The 22,203-nt window shown below is 35.1% G+C and overlaps 2 protein-coding genes across 2 annotated transcripts in view; one reads left to right on the forward strand and one right to left on the reverse strand.

The window, feature by feature from the left end:
- The window catches only part of LOC148944899 (uncharacterized), a 65,712-nt gene extending 65,089 nt beyond the window's left edge, over positions 1-623 (reverse strand). Inside the window, exon 1 of the mRNA XM_089098890.1 lies at positions 336-623. Within this exon, the coding sequence (XP_088955016.1) occupies positions 336-623 (288 nt within the window). The remainder of the gene's footprint in view (positions 1-335) is intronic.
- A 4,942-nt stretch (positions 624-5,565) lies between these two features.
- On the forward strand, positions 5,566-21,875 carry LOC148944900 (opsin, ultraviolet-sensitive-like). Its single transcript, XM_089099275.1, has 6 exons — positions 5,566-5,700; positions 12,173-12,344; positions 15,382-15,554; positions 16,733-17,130; positions 18,029-18,246; positions 21,635-21,875. The coding sequence occupies exons 1-6, from the start codon at positions 5,637-5,639 to the stop codon at positions 21,750-21,752; spliced, it is 1,143 nt and encodes a 380-aa protein (XP_088955401.1). The 5' UTR covers positions 5,566-5,636; the 3' UTR covers positions 21,753-21,875.
- Positions 21,876-22,203: the final 328 nt, after the last annotated feature.

The raw sequence follows: 22,203 nt of genomic DNA on the forward strand, positions 1-22,203 counted from the left end.
GCAATCATATAAAAGATCCTACTCTAAAGGAGTCCCGAGACGGTCAATCATTTTGATCAAAAGCGTCCGTCAATCGATTGACGTGTGCTTCAATCAAGCTTCAATCGACCCTTCAATCTTGAGCAAAGTAAAATATAAACTCAGGACCGGATTTTTAGTTTCAGTTCAGAGCCGGGTAGTGAAGCGTCTACCGTATGGGAAATACACTCTAATACTGACTGATCTGGCTTTCCTTGCATGTACTTTGGTTGCGCTCAAGTGAAAGGAAAGTAGGAAACGTCGTTGGTCCAAGGAGTGGTACAAGATGAGAAATCGCTTCACTCATGATCATTTACTGAACGCTCTGCGCGATACGGATCATCTACTGACGCCTCAGACTTCTTTTTCTGCTTGATCGCCTTGAGCTTCCGGTTGAAATTTGTTCTTACAACATTAATTTTCTTTTGTAATTCGGAAACTGTATACCTTCCGCAATATCCTATCAAATGTCGCATTTTTCGTGCTTCGATTATAATAGGTCTTACTTTTAACTTCCATAACTCAGGATGATCCCGGGATAAATCTATTAATAAACAGATAAACTCGCGTTCCACATTTTTGCTTACTTCCGATATGCCTTCCATTGTTGTTGGCGCGTGAATGACGCAATACTTGATCAAAACTAGCCTAGATGGTCAATCACCCTAGTCAACCGCTTGGTTCATTCGATCTTTTTATCAATCACCGTCAACACTTGACTCAAGTGTCAAACACGTTCCTAGACGGTCAATCATGCTTGAATCAATCGATTGATGGAAGCTTTTGATCAAAATGATTGACCGTCTCAGGCCTCCTTAATATACATTTACTTGAGTTAATTGAGAGTTTTAGAGTTTATATTTCATTATTTAAGCCTACCTGTTGCGTCCCCTGCTCCTTATTGTTTGATAAACGTTCCTTTTCTCCTAGATATGTATATTAGCTACCTATAAGGTAATTTTATTTGCGCTTTAAATTCTCTCACAGAGACTACCCTCCAATGGCAGTTGAAAGGTCCTAATTTTGTAAGAAAAAAAAGTATTAGCCTTGTATTAATAACCTGTGTGAGTCAACATACTTGCTAGCTGAGCTCTTACTAATTCTTAATTTATGGATAGTGCAAAATTGGCAATGGAGATTCATTGGGTTGATTGGCTAGACTGAATAGTCATTCACGGTACGATTGCATATGCTCTCATTAACCCAGGCCACAGAGATTGACCTTGATTGAGGTATTCCAAGAACGTGTTTGTTCTAGTCGTTTGTTCTTTTACCAACTCATTGCTGGGGGTGGGGGGGGGGGCTACTGAAGAAGTAGGGCTTCAGCTAGTTTGTTTCAGAACTCAAATAAAGGTATTGATTTTGCATTTGGGTTTCAAGAATTTTCAAATCTGCAGTATTCAAGACAGCTATCATATCAATAATACGAATCTTTTCAAAAATTGTTCCATCAATGTCATCGTCTGTGCCTCTGACTTGTTTCTTTAACACCTTATCTTTAAGAAGCATTTTCTTTAAGGAAACATTTTCGATGCGATTGCTTTGTAAGACATCAACTTCAAGGAATCCATCAGTCGTTAGGGTCTCAATCAAGGTAAGTGACGAGAAAAAACTGTCAAAATAAACCTGAAAATCCATCATCTATGGGACGGTGGCCGGCGTTTACCCCCCCCCCCGGTGCTACCCCCCCCCTCCCTCCGGAAACTACCCCTCCGAGGACTATACCCCCAGGAAGATACCCCCGTAAAATACACCCCTCCCGCAGAAATATCCTCGGTAAAGATCCCCCATGGAAAATGAGGCTTTCCAAATTTAAGAATTTTATTTGAGTTTTGTTCTGTAGGAGGAAGGATTTTTGGTACTTCTGTAATATACGCCAATCACTCACCCCCCCCCCCCATCCCCAGAAAACACCCCCCACGTGGAAAATAAGGCGAGAATGAGAATTTTATTTGAGCTTTGTTTTTTTTCTGTAGGGGGAGGGATTTTTGGTACTTGTGTATTATACGCCATTCACTCAAGTTTACGCTGTGTAAAACTTGAGAACAAACCGATTTCTTCCTTAATTACTTTCAGCTTAACGCAAGGCAAGACAAAGACAAGTAACTGAATATATGGGAAATATATAATTTGGGCTATATATTTGCAGATAATTGGGTGGGGGGGGGTAAGGTATTTGGACAGTTTGAAGTCAGAAAACAATTCTTACTTCATAACATACAGAATTATTGTACCTAAAAAATGTTGTATGCACACCCGCTTTACTTTACTCCCCCCCCCCCTAATGTGCAAATATATAGCCCATTTATTTCTAAAGTAACGAAGAAACTAACGAAGAAACCGGTTTGTTCTCGAGTTTTAGACATCGTAAACTTGAGTGATTGGTGTATAACACACAAGTACCGGAATTTTTCATGGAGAGAGAGCCGGATTTTCAGACATCAAACTGTCCAAATACTTTACCCTAATACTTTACCCCCCCCCCTTCTTATGTGCAGATATATAGCCCAAATTATATATTTCACATCTATTCTGTTACTTGTCTTTGTCTTGCGTAAAGCTGAAAGAAACTAACAAAAAAAATAATTTCTTCTTGAGTCTTACACAGCGTAAACCTGAGTAAGTGGCGCATAATGCACAAGTACCAAAATTCCTTCCCCCTAAGGAAAATAAAAAAAGCAAAACTCAAATGAAATTATCAAATTTGAAAAGCCTTATTTTCCACGGGGGGGGGGAGGGGGTATTTACCGGAAGGCACTTTCCACGGGGGTATTTTCCGCGGGGAGGGGGGATATATTCAGCATGGGTGGAAGTTACTTACTGGGGGTATTTTCCCCGGGTGGGGGGATTTTCCGGGCGGGTATTTTCCAGGGGGCAATTTCCGCGGGGTTATTTTCCACGGGGGGGGGGTACTTTCCGGGGGATTTTCCGCGGATTTTTTTCCTCGGGGGGGGGGATTTCCAAGGGGTTTCTTTCCGGGGGATTTATTTTCTGCGGGGAGGGGGTATTTTTCACGGGGGTATTTTCCGGGGAGTGGTATTTTCCACGGGGGGAGGGGGGTATTTTCAAAGGCGGGTTGGGTATTTTCCAGGGGTATGGGCTATTTTACGGGGAGTGGTATTTTCCATTGGGAGAGGGGGGGGGTATTTTCCACGGCGGGTTGGGTATTTTCCGCAGGTTTTTTTCCGTGGGGGGGGGGTGTTTTCCGCGGGAGATTATTTTCCGGAAGGGTATTTTTTTTTGGGGGGGGGGGTGTTTTCATGGGAAGAAACACCAGGAGGGTGAACAGCTAGAACCCTCTGGGACATGCCTAAGATGAAGAATCACAGCTCCTCCAAAACTTCATCTTTTCCTAGTTTTTTTTATCAATTGGTATAATGCTTCTTGATACAGTTAGTGGTTGAACATATATCCAGATGATCTATTGAGCACAAAGTTCTTGAGCCCCAGGGTCGTAGGTGGGACTCGATGTATTATTTCATTTATGTCTTTTCTTTGAACGGAATAATCTCTTCATCCACAGACAAATTTTGTTCGGGGTCCAAACTCTGACTATGTCGTTGAACAGCTTTAATACTTTGTTTTTGGTTTTCACTGCACATTCTCTTCAATCTCGTCTTTCTCGCTGGTGAAATGTAGGCTGTTGCGTAACTTTTGCCCTCTGTCACGGGATATAGTCTGGGAAATGAGAAGAACCAAATACTTCCTATTTCAGTAAAATCTCGTCTGCATTAACCCCTATCCCATCAAGATACAGATGCCCGTTATGCGCCTTGTTTCTTCGGCAAGATTATTGTCTTTGCTGATGAGACTCTTGTTGGAATTTGCTTGACGAAATTATTTAGTTTTCTCAGCAGCAAGATCAAAAATAGATATTGTCAAATACTTGTCAAAGTACATAAGGGAGTCAGTCCATCTTGTTATGGGTTTTCATTGACATAAGCAAACGTTACGTCACCTGCTTCAATTCCATGGTGACCCCATCTGTATTATTTTATCTTTACATTGCCTTCTTTTGTCTTTTTCTTTTTATTCAGGGTCTCAGAGAAACTATTAGATCCTTGAGAGGGATTAAACTTCTCAGTATTTTCTTTTGAAAAGATATCACGGAGCCTTCAGAAGTAGCTGTCGCGTTCATGATAGACAGCCCAGAAACAGTGTAACTTGCGTCCTCTTCATTGCTGTCATCTCGTAAATCTCTAAGATCAGAATCATCTCAAAGGCTGAAGAAGTCATCAGCGGCTTCATTGAAGTCAAGCTTCTGATAGTTTTGTGGACCTTCGGAACGATAAATCTCTGGCAGATCGTGCTTTTTATTTATGATATAATTTTTTGATACATTTATTACATCTTTTTAGTTATTTAGTCTACAATGATAGCTATAATATAACACGGCACTAAAGGTTAACTTTAACACACTGAATGCTAAATAATAGTTCTATAAGAGGATTAGTAAGACGAAAAGGATAGGCAGAGAGAGAGGGGGAGGGGAAGAGAGAGTGAAAGAGAGGGAGAAGGAGAAAAATAGAGATCATAGTGGTTTTTAAACCCGCAGACAGCACCAAACCATGGAAAATAACATCTATTAAACTCCTTTTTTTTTAACATTAAACTCCTTTTTTTAACATTAAACTCCTTTTTTAACATTAAACACCTTTTTTAAGAAATATAACCTCAAATATACGCAAAGAATCACATTAAAATTATTCACGTGCAATTTACAGAAACGCAATTGACCTCTTTTCCAGCCTGAGGTTGTCAATTGACAATGCAGTACTTTGAAAAGTTCCTGTTGGTATTCCATGGCAAATAAGAAAATGACTAAATCGTCACTTTCCTTGCCTTCTGAAGACCAGAACATAATTTTTAGTTTAATGAAAACAATCCTAGTTTTCTAGGATTCAAACAATTCTAGAAATAGGAACCTATTTCACTTAATTTGTTAAAAACATTAGAACCAAGACTATTGAGGAAACAAAAGAATGAATGTGGATTTACAGATTAATATACACAAGTCATATTGACATTTATTCCTCAAAGTTTTAAAAATTCTTGACTTATTCAAAAGAAGAAAAAAAACTGTTTAAATATATTTTGTTTTCAATAAAGTGTAAATTATGTTCTGGTCTTCAGAAGGCGTGGGGGTGTCAGCCCTACTCGTCTTAATTTCTGCTCGTTTTCAGTTTGACTCGGTTATTTATTATATTTTCTGTTCATTTTGGGTTTTATTTAGTTATATATGGTGATTTGTGGTAGTTTTACGCTTGAAAGATTATTTGACTTTATTTCTGCATATTTTTGGTTTAATAGAGTTCTTTACTTTTCTTTGAAAAACTTATTTGAGTAAAAAAGTTTTAAAATTGATATCATAATAAAAACGAAGACTTAGAACTTCAGTTAATTCCTTTTACGTTAAACAAAATGGGTTGTCACGGAATATTAGCCTAATGTTTTCTAAACTTTGATATGTTAGGTGGGATTTTAGAACTAATTGGATTAATAAGATTTCCTAAGCTAATTAAGACATTAAGGATTCGTCTGGATATATTAAAGAACATGGAATGGCAGAATTGTCAGTTACTTCTTGACTGTTATCAGTAGAGGAAGACAGCAACAAAATGAATACTAGTGGTCCAGTCTACGCTGCTTATTCAGTAGCAGAGGGGCTTTGGTATCCCCCAGGTAAGCAGCTGCTTTTCTGGTAATAATCAAATCATTTACAAGAAAGTGATGCTCGAGATTAAATATACTTGTAAGAATCGTATATTTTTATATACTCAAATTTTTTGATGTTTCCATATTCTATATTTATCTGATATATCTAGACTTTCAAACAGTAGACTCTACGAAAAATGCGGTTCAATTCCACTTTCTAAGAATATAATGAGAGAAAGGTTAACATGACTTGGACACGTTCTGCGGATGATGGATGACAGATTGCCAAAGATAGTCCTTTGCGGCCAATCATCTAGGGATCAATGGAAAGCAGATCGTCCATGGCTGGGGTGGGAGAATGTTATAAAGAGAGATTTAAAGGTAATGGGAACTTCCTGGAAGGGTGTAAAGAGGAAGAAATTGAATAAATGGGGTTGGAGTAGGAGCGTGCGTACCTGTGTTGGCCTCAGGTGGCTTATACTGTGGTGAGTTGTTTGTACTAGTAGTAGTATCTGGACTTCTGAGGTAATTGCCAGAAATTGCTTGGGAAGATGCCTTCTAAGGGAGGGTCAACACGGCAATGCATGTTCAATCACACTTTGATCCTCCTGATCTACATTGCGCTGCTGATTATCCCTTTGAGAACAGCTTGATAAGTTAATTTTGAAAAATATCCCGCAAGGTCAGGAATTATAAGGTGGGACGGCAGTTTATATAAGGCATTATAATTATAAGGCACGGCAGTGACGATAAATAGAAAAATACTGGACCTGAAAAGCCTCAAACATACAAAGCAACAGAAGAAAACTGGAAATTTATGAAGGCAGCGAATACAACGTGATATTCTGGCTAATATTATTCCATAATATTCCTTAAAATTCTTACGGATATTCCGGCTATATATGCAATAGTTGTCATCAGAAAAATACAATAAATAAAAAAAAACTTAGCTAAATGTTTTGCTTATCTATTCTCACTGTTTAACAAGGCAATACTGAGTAAAATTTGATGCAGCCCTGAAAACTTCATAGTGTCAAGACAACCAAGGATAAGAATTTGAAAATCATGGTTTTCAAGAATAAATACACATAAGATGGGTCCAGGGGCGAAAAAAATTAGTTTCATGTTCCCCATAGTCTTATAAACTTTTCGACAAATCTAGCTTCTCCAGCATATAGGGCTTGAAGTTCAATTCTTAAGGTTTTTTACAAGCACAGTATAAAGATATAGCAGTAAGTTTACCGCAGATAATTTCTGGCTCTTCATTCTCGGTGCGAACAAACAGCTCCTCCCACTTCTTCTTGCATTAGTGCGTACAAACAGCTCCTCTCATTTGATCTGCCATCAGAGGTCCAATTACCCTGGAATGCGTATTTTGGCAGAAACTTTCTCAAAATGCCTTTGAAACCAACTTGAGACTTCGAAACATACATTTAATTCCTAAAAACATCTAATAATAACATTGCACTACTAATTACCGATTTTCATAAATGTATTGAAATATATTAATTTAAAGTTAATTTCTTCAGAATTTAGCGTTCCAACGTTGAAGCCAAGTTTCTCGTTCAAGAGAAATCTGACCCGTCTACCCGTAAAAAGATCTAATGTCGCTTATGTTTCTACGTTCTCTGGAGCACTCGCACCTCGGTCAGGGTTTTTATAATGGGGGAGATAGGAAAAGATCTCACCCTATAATTTATATACTGTGTTTACTAGCAACCAAGAAGTGGACCAATCTTCCTTAGAGATTGCTGGTGTTAAAGCATATTAAATATTAGCTCATGTTAAATGATTTTTTTGTTTCTCTAATAATCACTGGGATTAGCTCTATGCGCGCGATTGGATAGTATTAATACAGAATTGGACCTTATTTTCTCGGAGATCCGGACAATTACATTCCCAAACTTATTAAAAGTTTAAATTGTTCAGCATATTCTACAAGTTCCCAACCAAGAGCCCTATCTGTTATTAATTAATCGATGGGTTAATTCTTCAAAATAATTCTAAATATGTATGAAATAAATACGAATTTTGCTTGAATTTATTTTGTAAGTTCCAAACTAGCACTCAAGTTTTCAGTCTATCATTTTATTAAATAAAACAAAAACAAGTTTTTTTCCACTGAAAGTAAGGAGCAACATTAAAACTTAAAGCGAACAGAAATTATTACGTATGTGAGGGGGCCCGCCCCCTAGTCGATACCTTACTCTCTACGCTAAAGTTCGAATTTTGTTCCAATTCTTTGATAATGACCCCTGATTCAGAAAGACCGTTTAATTAGAATAGATATCTCTTTTGAAAGTATTATAACAACTTTAGCGTAAAGAGCGAGGCATTCACTAGTGGGTGAACCCCATCATATACGGAATAATTTCTGTTCGTCTTAAGTTTTAATGTTGCTCCTTACTTTCAGTGGAAAAAACGTGTTTTTTTATTTTATTTCTGATCGTTTTTTAAATAATGCTGGGAAATCTGGCGCCCCCTTCATAGAAATGTCCCTTCCCCCATAAAATATCATCCATGTAAAGATCCACCTACGTAACCCCCTCCTCCGAACCACACCCGACCAGAAAAATCCCTCCTGAAAACGTCTGTATCAAACAGTTCGTGGTAACGAACTGTAAGTAAGGAGCGACCCGGCTCAATGGTAACCGAAACTCTAAAAAACGAAATTTTGGTACCAATAGGTACATCAAAAGAATCAGATTTTAATTCTGATTTAAAATATATAAGTTTCATCAAGTTTAATCTTACCCATCAAAAGTTACGCGCCTGAGAAAATTTGGCTGATTTTCGAAAAAAGGGGGAAAGCCCTCTAAAAATTATAGAACCTTAATGAAAATCACACCATCATATTCAGCGTATCAGAGAACCCTCCTGCAGAGGTTTCAAGCTCCTATCTACAAAAATGTGGAATTTTGCGTTTTTTGCCAGAAGAAACATCACGGGTGCGGGTTTATTTGTTGTTTTTCCCCAGGGGTAATTGTATTGACCCCGTGGTTCTAGAATATCGTAAGAGAGCTCATTGGAACGGAAATTAAAAGTTCTAGTGCACTTTTTAAGTGAACAAAAAAAAATGGAGGGCAACTAGGCCCCCTCCCACGCTCATTTTTTTCTCAAAGTAACCCAATTAAAATTTTGAGATAGCCATTGTGTTTAGCATAGTCGAAAATCTAATAAATATGTCTTTTAGGATGACTTAATCCCCCACAGTTCCCAGGGGAAGGGCTGCAAGTTATGAACTTTGCCCATTGCTTACATATTGTATTGGTTATTGGGAAGTATACAGACATTTTGAGGAAAAATTTTTTTTCTGATGGGGGGGGGGGCGGGAGGAGGGGTTACTCGGGAGAATCTCTCCGTGGAGGATGTTTCTTTGGGGTAAGGGACATTTCTCTGAAGGGGGTGCCGGATTTCCCAGCATTATTTAAAAAACGATTAGAAATCAAATTAAAAAAAAACAATTACTTTCAACTGAAAGTAAGAAGCAACATTAGAACTTAAAATGAACAGAAATTATTACGTATATGAGGGGGTTCTCCCCCAAGTTTATGCTTCGCTCTTTACGCTACAGTTTTTTTATTGCTTTCAAAAGAGCTATCTATTCAAATTAAACGGCCTTTGTGATTTAGGGGTTTGTTAATTAAAATTTTTTTAAGTTTTAACGTAAAGAGCGTTTTATTGACTAAGGGGAGAACCCCATCATATACTTAATAACATATACGTAATAAAAAAAACAATAAAAAAAAAACAAGCGATACGGCTCAATAGTAATCGAGACTCTTAAAAACGGAACTTTGATGTCAATAAATTTATCAAGATAATGGGCTCATTATGCTGATTCTAAATACATGAATTTATTAAGTTTAGCATGGATCATCAAAGGCTAAATGCCAAAAAGGGCTCATCCGATATTATAAAGAGGGGGGAAACATCCCTCCAAATGGAAAAAATTTTAACTAAAAAAACATAGTCAGATTTATCATTTCAGCAAACCCTATAACATAGGTAACAAGCTCATATCTGCAAAAATCTGCAACTTTGTATTTTTTGCCAGAAGAAAAATATACGAATATAGAAGTTCGTTACGTAAGTTAATTTGTAAATTACGTCAAACCCAAATTTAGAGACAATCATTTAGCAAAAGAAAAGTAAAATTTTTATGCAAATTTTGTTTACTTATTCAATGACGGCGAGCCAAAATAAAAGCTGCATTAACTAAAAAACAATCAGAAATTAAATAAAAAAAAATTTTTAACTGAAAGTAAGGAGTGACATTAAAACTTAAAACGAACATAAATTATTCCGTATATGAAAGGTACTGTCTCCTCCTCAACGCCTCGCTCTTTACGCTAAAGTTTGACTCTGTCTCACAACTTTATTTTTTTAAAACAATAAAAATGTTTTGCGTAAAGAGCGAGGCATTGAGGAGGGGACAACCGCTTTCATATACGGAGTAATTTCTGTTAGTTTTTAGTTTTAATGTCGCTCCTTACTTTCAGTTTAAAAAACTTGTTTTTTTTTATTTAATTCTTCCCAATAACCAATACTATATGTAAACAATGAGCAAAGTTCATAACTTGCAGCCCTTCCGCTGGGGATTGTGGGGGATTAATTCATCCTCAAAGACATAGTTATTATATTTTCGACTATTTCGAACAAAATGGCTATCTCAAAATATTGATCGGGTGACTTTGGGAAAAAATGAGCGTGGGAGGGGCCCTAGTTGCCCTCCAATATTTTGGTTGCTTAAAAAGAGCACTAGAGCTTTTAATTTCCGTTCGAATAATCCCTCTCGCAATATTCTAGGACCACTGGATCGATACGATCATCCATGGGGAAAAAATAACAAATAAAGACGCACCCGTGATCTTTCATCTGGCAAAAAATACAAAATTCAACATTTCTGCAGATAGGAGCTTGAAACCTCTACAGCAAGGTTTTCTGGTACGCTAAATCTGATGGTTTGATGTTCATTGAGATTCTATCACTGTTAGGGAGTTTTCCCCCTTTTTATGAAAATAATACAAATTTTTTCAGCCTCATAACTTTTGATGGTTACAATTAAACTTGATGAAACTTATATATTTGAAATCGGCATAAAAAAAACAATTCTTTTGGTGTATCTACTGGCATCAAAAATCCGTTTTCAGTTTCAGTTATTATTGAGCCGGGTCCCTCCTTACTTACAGTTTGTTACCACGAACTGTTTGATCAATGCATTTGTTATTTTCAAATCTATGAATTTATTCTTTAAATTTTGTTCTATAGTATAGGTATTCTTTTCTTAAACTGTTGTGTATTTTTCTTCATTTCATTGTCGTTTTTACTCCATTGTAATATTTTAACCTTTTGTTAGCAAAAATATAATTGAAAAAAAATACACTGCAGGCCAACACTCTTTTGATTTATGAGTATAAAGTGGTATCCTTTCAGTGGGGCAGTTGACTCCTTCAAAGGTCTTTATGTATCACTTTCGAAAAGGTAGGATACAAGTTTAATTGATATCGCACACGGTGCCATTCCACCAGTTTTTTCCACCAGTCTGTAAATTTCCAATTTAAAGCCCTCTGATGGGTGGTCAGTTGGAATAAATAAAGCTTTACTGGAAGAGATGAAACTCTATGATCCTTGCCGCACAGAAACAAAAAAGAAAGGAGGTGCTTATGACCGGCCAATCAGTAAAATTTATTACCTCCTTTCCCCAAAAATCATTTATCTAAAAGAACAAAACTGTAAATTATCTGAGAAGACATTGGATTTGATAGTGGTAATTTGATAGTGGAACAACTGATACACTAACAGGCGTTCATGTATTTATTTCTAAAAGACGACTAAAAAATTGTAATTGTTAAGGCATGTGGTGCTACGTGTTTGTAGGTAGTCGAAAATTACCAAAGTTTTAGAATTACCAAATTAGGTACGGAATTACCGAAGTTTTGTATGCGAAAACGGTACCAAAACAGCTTATAAAAGGATCAGTTAGTTACAAGAACCAACCGACATTCTCTTTCCTCGGGCTATAAATAAATTGGCTAAAAATACTTTTAAAGAATGGTCTAGCAATAAACAAATAAGTGATAAAATAGGACTTTTGTTAGTAGTTATTAAAACTTGAAATTGAGGATATGAGCAGAAGTCTTTTTTTTTATCTAATATTACCTAAAATTGATATTTCGAATTGTACCGTCTGGCCCCAAGTCAGTAATGCCTTTAGCCTAGATTTTCTATTTTTAGCTTCATTCTTCCTTTTCCGTTGAAAAGGGTTTTCCCGAAGTGAACTCGAAATATTTGAATTTCTTTGTTATTTAAAGTTAGTTTTTTTTTTGTCTACTGCTTTGTTAAAAATATTATACTGATTTTCGCTAAATTTTTATTTATTATTCTGTAAATCGAAAATCAATAAGGTCTAAGAAATTATTTAGTTTTTCCCTATTTTTTTTCCTATTTATTAATTATTTAGGAAATTATTTCCCCTTAGAATTGTGTTTCATTTTAGGTACGAAGCAAATCGATGGAGCACCAGCTGACGTCATAGCAATGACCCCCGCTCATTGGAAACAATTCCCCCCCTCAAATCCTGCATGGAATTATCTCTTTGCTGTTCTTTATTTCTTCTTGTGGATTGTCAATCATGTTGGAAATGGGCTAGTTATGTGGATCTTTCTCAAGTAAGCTTTATGTTATTATTTTTATCGTCCTTTTTTTCTTACTATTTGAGTTACAAAATAAATACCATGTTTTCTGATATCTAGTGTATACTATTAATAGTGTGTATTTTTTGTAGCCTAAACTCAGTTCCTGACCGGAAATTTTTACTGGGGTGGGGACGTGAAAAATTAATTGCAGCGATCTTTCGGAAACCTCTTAAAAGGCAGGGGGATATATTCATATAAAATTATCGTCCTTTTGCTCTCTCTCATCCCTTCTCTGTCTCTGAATCTCTCTCTCCTCTATTTCTTTCTGTCTCTCTCACTCTCTCACTCTCACTCTCTCTCTCTCTCTCTCTCTCTCTCTCTCTCTCTCTCTCTCTCTCTCTCTCTCTCTCTCTCTCTCTCTCTCTCTCTCTCTCTCTCTCTCTCTCTCTCTCTCTCTCTCTCTCTCTCTCTCTCTCTCTCTCTCTCTCTCTCTCTCTCTCTCTCTCTCTCTCCCTCCGTCGCTCTCCTTAATTATTCTCAGTTTGCTCAAACTCCTATAAGAGCTAAGAATACATAACTCTAAATAGCCAAAGTTCGGTGCTGGCTTCAGATAGCTCTGGAATATATCTTTTGCAAATTATTAAATCTTTCTGAAATTTTACATTAATCTTCAAGAAGTATGATAACTAATTGTGCTCAAATATTCTAAAATAATATAAGGCAACCTGTTATTCAATAATGAAGCTACCATCAAACAGTTAGTTGTAATACAACTCGGCAGAATAGCAACCAAAATTCCAAAACAGTAATTCTGATAGGAATTAATGCACCAAAGGAATTAAATTTTTTATGCTAATTCCAAATATATAAAATCTGCTAAATTTAATTACAAAGCCATCAAAAGCAACGAGTTTAAAAAAGAATTATTTTAGTTTCGAAACAAAGGGGGGAAGTCCCAAAAAGTCAAGTGAGCTTAATGAAAATCCCACCATCAATTCAGCATATCAAAGAGCCGTACTGTAGAGGTTTCCATGTCCAACGTGCAAAACTATGCAGTTTTGTTTTTTTTTTCTAGAAGAAAGATCGCAGATACGTCTTTATTTTAACTAATTTTTTTATCTTCTCTACAAGAATAATCGTATTATACCAATCTATCTACAAGACAGGCAGAAGAATAATTTTTATATTGACAGAAAGTATTTTATAGAAATTGACAAGAAGTATTTTTTTCAATTAAAAAAGACTTTAATTGACAAAAAGTATCGTGCCCCAGGAAAGTGATGTTTTCTTTCATTTTGTAACACAAAGCTACGATTTTGCCTTTAATAGGGCCACATTGCTATCGAGTGAAAATTCTGAGATCTAGGTTAGCGGCCAAATTGTAAAATCTACTCTTTATTATTATTATTATTCATCTCTATACAGTTGTTTAATCTACAACCAAAACTATGTCACGTTGATATTTGGTACTTCATGCACAATAAGCTGTATGAAGGAATGTCCATAAAAAGCCTTATTGATCTTAATTCATCATCATATTTTTATTTCACTATAGTTTTTATTCCATCATACTTTAATTTTACATCAATTACTCATCATAAAAAGAAAAAAAGTATGTGTCCTGCTTGTGAACAGTCTAAAAAACAGATTTTGGCGTTTTTCTCTTAGTTTAAAAATCTCAGATACAACTCTTAGGCATGACATTGACGATTCGCCTTATGATAGGCAGTGAAGTTGTATGCCTCATCACTTTACAATCTGGATTCTCAATTCAACTTATTTGGTTATGTAAAAAGATAATGATTCTATAGATTGTCGTTTGCAATCCCAACTTAAATAACCGGATTGTTGAATGAAATTGCACATCAGCAAAATTTGTAATAGTGAAACTGTGCGGGAATAAAATTTGACAGATTAAATTTACAAAATTCATTTATACAATTATAATATAGATCACAATATCGAGTACTATTAATTGTTCTCTATGCTCCTATTAATCACGCAGAAGAGCAAATCAACGAAAAACAAAATTAACAACCTTAAGAATACAGACTATTTAATGTACATATTGTAACACATTAGCTAACCGAGGGGGCTCCCACTTTGTGACACCTTCTGTACATCTGCAGAGCGTCAAATGTGACGCTCAGTTCCACCGTACTTCCACTGCAACAGTTTCCACCGCGTTTGGCACAGTTTCTGCTAAACTTGGCGCAGTTTCCAACACGCGTGGTGCGCGTGATTTCTAAAAGTGGGCACCCCCTCGAACAGGGGTGTAATTTGCTATGGGACGAGGGGGATAACTGCTCATCTCAGACCTCGGTTTCCCCCCTCCCCAAACCTCAGTTTACACCCCCTGAAATTTAGTTCCTTCAAAAAACCTGTCAAAACTAAAAATAAGCCTGCATAATTTAAGTATCAAAAGAAATGGATTAGTTCTCTTTTGCTTATATTTACCTTTATAGTACTACAAAACACCTTTATAATACTTTTATAGTACTATATTGTACCATTATTGTACCAAATGGCTCATTTTTCAGTTTTTACAGTCTTCTGCACTTGATTTGGGAAAATTGATTCCAACTTTGCTCCCCCCCCCCAGAATTTTGATGAAATTATGCCCCTTCCCTCGAAGCTAACGTGAAATCGAATTTTATACATATTTTTCTTTTCTCACATTCCAAAGTTAAAAATATTGTCACAAAACGATCACATATTTCAGGATTCGAACGTGAACCTTGATTTTTGAATCGTTAAGCTATCACATTTTCCTCAATAAGATTGTCAAGCAAAATCGAAGTTCAGATATGTTATGTTCAATTTCACGATCCTGTTGTCAAGCAAAAATGCCGCCTTATACACATTCCTGTCTTTATAAACTGGCAAAATGCCTAATTTTTAAGATTTTATTCTTTATAAAAGTTGACTTCTTTTTCGTCTGCTTAATTTTTAGTTATAGCTTCTTCACTTTTATTAAAAAGGTTTAAAATGGTTTTTGGGTTCTTACCTTTCCACTTAAAACTTTCGACTGACAAACACCTATTTTAAAATTTCTTTGTTTGAATTCTAGAACAAAATCCCTCCGAACTCCATCGAATATGCTCATCGTCAACCTTGCAGTTGCTGACTTCTTTATGATGCTGACACAGTCACCGCTATTCATAATTTCGGCTTTCACGTCGAGATGGTGGATATGGGGACATTTCTGGTGTAGATTTTATGGGTATACTGGTGCGATCACAGGTAAGTGTATAATACGAAAACAGGAAATTTCTAAAATATTATTGAAATACTAATATCAACCTAGATATCCGTATGACTTTCCGTCCACAAATTTCGAAAATTATCATTGAGGCTTAAACAGCTATCAGACCATGTACATAATTTTCTATGCCAAGTTGCTAAGTTACATTGTAAAAGTACAAACTTTCACACTTAAAAAAGTCTTAAGAAGTGGAATGGAGATAAAAACTCAAATTCTGATCTAGTGTAAAAGGCTTTCTTGAAAGAGTTATTATTTTGTAAAAGAAAAAAATTTAACTGTTCATGGAGAAATTCCAGTTTGTTATTGCTATGTTGAACTTTATGGGGACATAAAGTTCAATATGGGGACATTTCTGGTGCAGATTTTATGGGTATACTGTAGCAATCATAGGTAAATGTATAATACAAAAGCAGGAAATTTCTAAAATTTTATTGAAATACTAGTATCAACCTAGGTATCCGTATGACTTTTCGTCTACAAATTTCGAAAATTGTCATGGAGGCTTAAACAGCTAACAGATCATGTACATAGTTTTCTATGCCAAGTTGCTGAGTTAAATTGTAATAAGTATAAACTTTCATACTTAAAAAAGTCTTAAAGAAGTGGAAACGATATAAAAACACAGGTTCTGATCTAGTCTAAGAGGTTTTTTTGAAAGAGTTTATTAATTCATTAAAAAAAAATTAACAGTTCGTGGAGAAATTCCAGTTTGTTATTGCTATGTTGAACTTTTCCATGGTATAGCATAAACTTACGGAACTTAAAACCTGAAGTAGAGCTACATTCTTCTTAGCACTGCTTAAGTTACGCGTGATATTTGCTCCGTAATACTCGTAGTTACATCGAGCTATTATTCTAGAGTACGCTTGTCTTGTTTAGCACACTCACATCTCCAAGGAATTGTTCGACAGAATAGAAGCAGTCCAAAAAATGTACCTAAGAATTACTTTCAATGAGGCCAATGTCTTTTATAACCCCCTTTTTATAGCCCATATACAGTCACCTATAATAAAAGAAAACACAAGTCTTAAGCTTTAACAAACAATTGTGTTTTGCTCGCTACCCATTTTAACTGTAAGCATATCATAATTCCTTATTTACTTCAATTAAAGTTTATTTTGATCTTTGTCTTGAGGGCCATTTCTTTTTTCTGCAGGTATTGCCGCAATCTTCACAATGGTATTCATTGGATATGACAGATATAACGTTATAGTCAAAGGGATGAGCGGTAGAAAGATTACAAAAGGAATGGCCTTTGGAATGATTGCCTGGACTTGGATATATGCCAATATCTTCTCGCTTCCTGCAATGCTCGAAATATGGGGTAATTTCAGTCCTGAAGGAATGTTGAGCACATGTTCCTTCGACTACTTGAACGAGGATCGATTCCATGGGCCGCAGTACACCGCTTACATCTTCTTTGGTGCCTACTGCATCCCCATGATGCTGTTGGTCTACTTTTACACTCAGATTGTCCAAGCTGTTTGGAAGCATGAAGCAGCACTTAAAGAACAAGCAAGGAAAATGAATGTCCAGAGTTTAAGATCTAATCAGGTAACTTGCTACTCAATATTTGAAAGGAGCCGCGAGATTTATTATCCCATTAATTGTTATTTTTATCGTTTCATAGATGGCGATAGAAGAGAATATGAGGTGGCATTTCCTCTTATCCAAAAATTGATCCAAATGGATGCAACTAAGGGATATTTATTGTGTAAAATACTTTTAAAGCTAGGGAGATTTGCTTCCCAAGTTTTTTTTTGTTTAGGGGACCAACAGAAAAAAAAATTATCAATCTTTATTATGCTTTATTATCCAGCTTATTATGATCAGGCTTTATTATATACTGCAGAACAGCTTTATTTTATTTCCTATCTTTAGGCAAATTCTATGCTTTGCACATAAATTTTAAGAATTTTTTTAAGCTCCCTGGTACTAATTCAAATACCATCCCATGGGTAGGGGGAATGTCTTTTTTAATATACAACATTTATTATGACACATCTTACGTTAAACAAGATCAATGGCGTTATTTTTTGCTTTATTTCCTTCTCCGTTTGTAATGAAACATAGTTAATTTTTTAGTCCATATGACCTCTGCATTATTGGGATGATTACACTCACTGATATAATAAATTTGCAAAATACATATAACTAAAATAAATTAATAAATAAATATAAAGTGAAATAAAATAAAATAACAAACATAACTTAATTTGTTATGTTGGCAGGATAAAAGAGCATACGTTTTCCAAGCACCAAGTTGCGGAAAAACTAGTTGATGAAACTCACTGAAAATTTAGTGTTAACTATCCAATAATTTGTAGGAGGATATAAAAATTCCGTGGTAGACATGAAATCACTGATATCCCTCTCGCAAGGTACCAGTCAGTTCCTCTACCTGTCTTCAATAACGTTAATAAGTACTACTTTTCTGTTTTTTTACTTTTAGGATGCAAACGCCCAGTCTGCCGAAATGCGAATTGCTAAAGTTGCTGTTACCAATGTTCTGCTCTGGGTTTGCATTTGGACTCCGTATGCAGTCGTGGCTCTCGTTGGTGCTTTTGGGAACAGACAGATCCTGACTCCCCTGTTTGCTCAATTGCCATCCCTTATCTGCAAAACCGCTTCCTGCTTTAACCCTATCATCTATGCCATTTCTCATCCCAAGTAAGTTTTTTTTTACCGCAGACAGGTTGTCGAATAATAAATCACGAGTGATGTTATAGACACATCTGAGGATTATTTTTGAAACCGAACGTTTGTTACGACTGTTCTGTATATTTCTGTTTATTATGCTGTCATATCTGTAGTATGGTCTGAGTATGGCTTTGTTACTAAATAAACTTACTAATGTTTGCCGCTTCTCATCCAACAAGTTGAATATGGACTAAATATGAAGAATATAAGGTTCTATAGATACATGAAACCAAATTTTTGGGGCAAAATTAAAATACAAATTAAAGGAAAAATGCCAAACCTAGCTAAGGATTAGTATTTCGGCTCCAATGATTGAATGAACTGAAAGATGAATTTTCAAAGATTAACAATCTCTTGAAGAAAGAGAACAAATCTTCAAAATGCTTTATGTAGCAATTTTTAAAAATAAATTAAACATGTTTACAACCTATTGCAAAATAGGTAATTGAAAAAATGTTTTGAAAAATCATTGCAACCTACAGCAAAAGTAAACTTAGCTAATAAATATTGATGGTGTTTTACTTTAAGTAAAGTTGCAGCCACTGGGCATAATGGGATCCAAGATATTTCTTTCTTCTTTAAACGCGAAGATTATAAAGAAATGTATTATTTTACAATTGCACCTCTCCTCCAAGCAAAATCATCCCCCTATAAGAAGAATCCTGGCTACTTTCCCAGCTTGAATGCATCGTGTGGTCTATCAACCTTTTTTTTCTGTTAACATGTATTCTCTCCCTGATTTCGCTGAACACTCTAGAACAAAAAAAACATATCAAAAGAATTATGATAATCGTTTCAATTTTGATGAAGTTCTTATCTTAGATGGCCTTTTGTATTTAGATAAGGGTTGTCACTGGTGACTATGTTGGTATATTTTGAGCATCAATCTTATCTTCTTTGCTTAATTTCTATAGGTGTATATATTTTATTATTTGTGTCCCTAAATTACCAAGTACAAATTATAGATACCATAGGTTTAAGCCTCTACATATTTTTGAAAACAGCTTTTTGCATCCATTTGGTGTCTAAAAAAATACTAAAGAAAGGGATGTATAGATGAAGTTTATATAATATTTACCAAAACTTTTACAATTTAAAAAGTTTTACAATCTAAAAAGGTTTAAACTTAAAATAAGTCATTAAGATTTGCAAAGCACAGTAAGATACTTATTTCCTGAATTTCAACTATCGAATCCAGATTCAAATCTAGAGTGGAGATACAACATTATATAATTTTTAAACTGCAATAACAAATGTCATTTTCATTATTAGTTTGCTTTTAAACTGAGCGTGAAAATGTCAATCCATGAAAATGTCAAATTTCATTTTTATTATTAGTTTGCTTTTAAACTGAGCGTGAAAATGTCAATCCATAAAAATGTCAAATGTCATTTTTATTATTAGTTTGCTTTTAAACTGAGCGTGAAAATGTCAATCCATGAAAATGTCAGTTGCACCTAGTAGCTGTATCAGCTGTCAGACTGCCCTTTTTTTCTATCATGAACTAAATCCACACTTTGTTTTATGGATAAAAGAATAATCCTTTGGATTACTATGGTGTTCTGCTGACTAATATTATGCATTTCGATTTGTAATAAATTATTGTATTACAACTACTATCAAGACCCCTTAAAAATGTATGTTCATACGATATGAATTTTGTGATTCCCAAGGGCGCCTGCAGAAAATTTTCCAGGGGGGAGGGCAGATACTAGAATAGCGGAGATTGAGAGGGGAAATAAATTTTGTAGTAAAAAAAAATATACAAAGAAGTGTATCGTTGATCAGTTAAGTATCATTTTTGAGTTTTAACCAGTTAGCTACTATGTCAAACTCGTTGACAAGGTATTGCCACTATAGAACCAGTCAAAAAGGACAACTTTCGATGATGCCCTGTTCGACTTGTTCATTGCATTAAATGTTGTCGATTAAGCAACTATGGATCTGGGTAAAAGCTGTTGCAAAAGTTTGGGAATATATCGTATTGAGCCTGTGGCAATCTTGAGAAGGATTTCAAATTGTAGACTGGACTGTGACAATTTTTCCTATTTTACTAATTACTATTAATTTTACTATTCAGTTTAAGCCATTTATTTTTAATTTATTAAGACTTATTTTTTGATTAATTATTAATTATTTGTTGATTTATTAAAAGATCAATATTTTTAATTCACAGATTCTGGGGTCTTGACCAAATTCCCGTTCAGGTTTAAGCTAAAAGTTAAGTTTCATTATTATGAAAGAAAAGCAAGCAAAATTCCTAATAGGATTAGACCTTATAGGATACAACCAATGGAATAGACACAGGATGATTATTATAGACTTAAGCAAAATTAGAATCTTACCCCTTAACTAGGATTATATTTTTAAAATTAAGGAAAAGAATAAAAAAATTAGACTTACGTTTTTAGCTTGACAAAATATGAGCAAAAACCAAGACCAAACTGACTCCTGGTAGGGCACGACTCTGTATATACATATAAAACTTTCTTTGTTTATTAATTCCAAAATGCGGTAAGCTTTATCAAGCTTGTCGCACTATTGCTAGGGTATAAGAATGCCCTTGAAAGTATTTACTCTACACCCTAAATTGGGTTCCCGTTTTGGTCTCCTTTAGATAGCTAAATAATGACCTATATTGAGTTAACCTAAGATCTAAGAATTGAATTAAATTCTGAACTGATTCTAAACAAGTTTCATAGCAGCTTTTAAAGACAAAACAAAAATAAGAAATTCTTTTTCTTTGATTAATTGTTACAATTCTATTTTTTTTTCCTACTCTGGTCTAAATTTTATAGGGGAACACGGCCCCCTACCTCTCCCCCCCCCCTCTGAGGATGTCCATTGTGATTCCCAGTTAATTATTGAACATATAATAACCATATATTACTTCAAAGTTTGAATTAAACTTCACAAATACTAAAAATTTTCAATTTTTCCAAAATTGAAAAAAGTTGTGAAGATGTATATTTCTAGTGCCAGAAACATTCTTATTTTGAAATTTTTCCCAAGATTTAAAGAAAAATTGTGAACGCGCATAGAAACCTTCGTCACTTAGCCCTGCGTTGATTAAATGTTTATATTGTTTAAAATATACTTATTATAGGCTACTTGTAAATACTGAAGTACAATCCATAAAACATGAATAAAGCCAAAACCTGGCAACAGTGTAGCTAGGCACCAGAAACATCCTTATTCTAACATGAATATAATCCATCTTTTGTATTATCGACATAAAATCATTCTTCATAATGAATTACCATGGTTTTGAATAAAGCCAGAATCTGGCCACTCTATAGTTAGGTACCAGAAATATCCCTGCTCTAACATGAAATTTAATCCATCCTTTGTGTTATAGATATAGAGTTGTTCTTCAAAAGGAATTACCATGGTTTTGCATCAATGAGCCAGAACTTCATCCTGATAACAAGTCTATAGATTCCATAAAAACAGAGACTCTTCCGCAAGCTTCATGAAGCAGTTAGAAGTAACATAGACTGATCAATGACTAGATACTGAAATTTGGACAACGCATCGGAGAAATAAATTTAGTGCCTATTCTTATAATGAATAGTTTAATAAATAGAAAGCATCACAGATACGACCACTGTTACTGATTAGGATAGTCCTCTTAAACTACTTTTGAAAACCTTAGCTTAATTGGTTTTCAAAAGGTCATAAGGATAAGAAACTGATAGACATATTATGGAGAGCAGATTTGCCTTGTCACAAACGCAACTGCAAAACCCTTCTGTAGAAGCCTGTCATAAGAAAACCGTAATGTAGAGGCATCTAAAAAATGTGGGGTTTTGTCATTTCTTCCAAAAGAAAGATCACGGATGAGCGTTTATTGTTTTTTTTTCAGGGTTTATCGTATCGAGCCAAAATAGTCCTAGCATATCGGAAGAGGACTCATTTGGAAGGAAA

The sequence above is a fragment of the Artemia sp. Qi Xiang Cuo genome, chromosome 13 (genome assembly GCF_049724085.1).
Source record: "Artemia sp. Qi Xiang Cuo chromosome 13, ASM4972408v1, whole genome shotgun sequence".
Classification (NCBI taxonomy): domain Eukaryota; kingdom Metazoa; phylum Arthropoda; class Branchiopoda; order Anostraca; family Artemiidae; genus Artemia; species Artemia sp. Qi Xiang Cuo.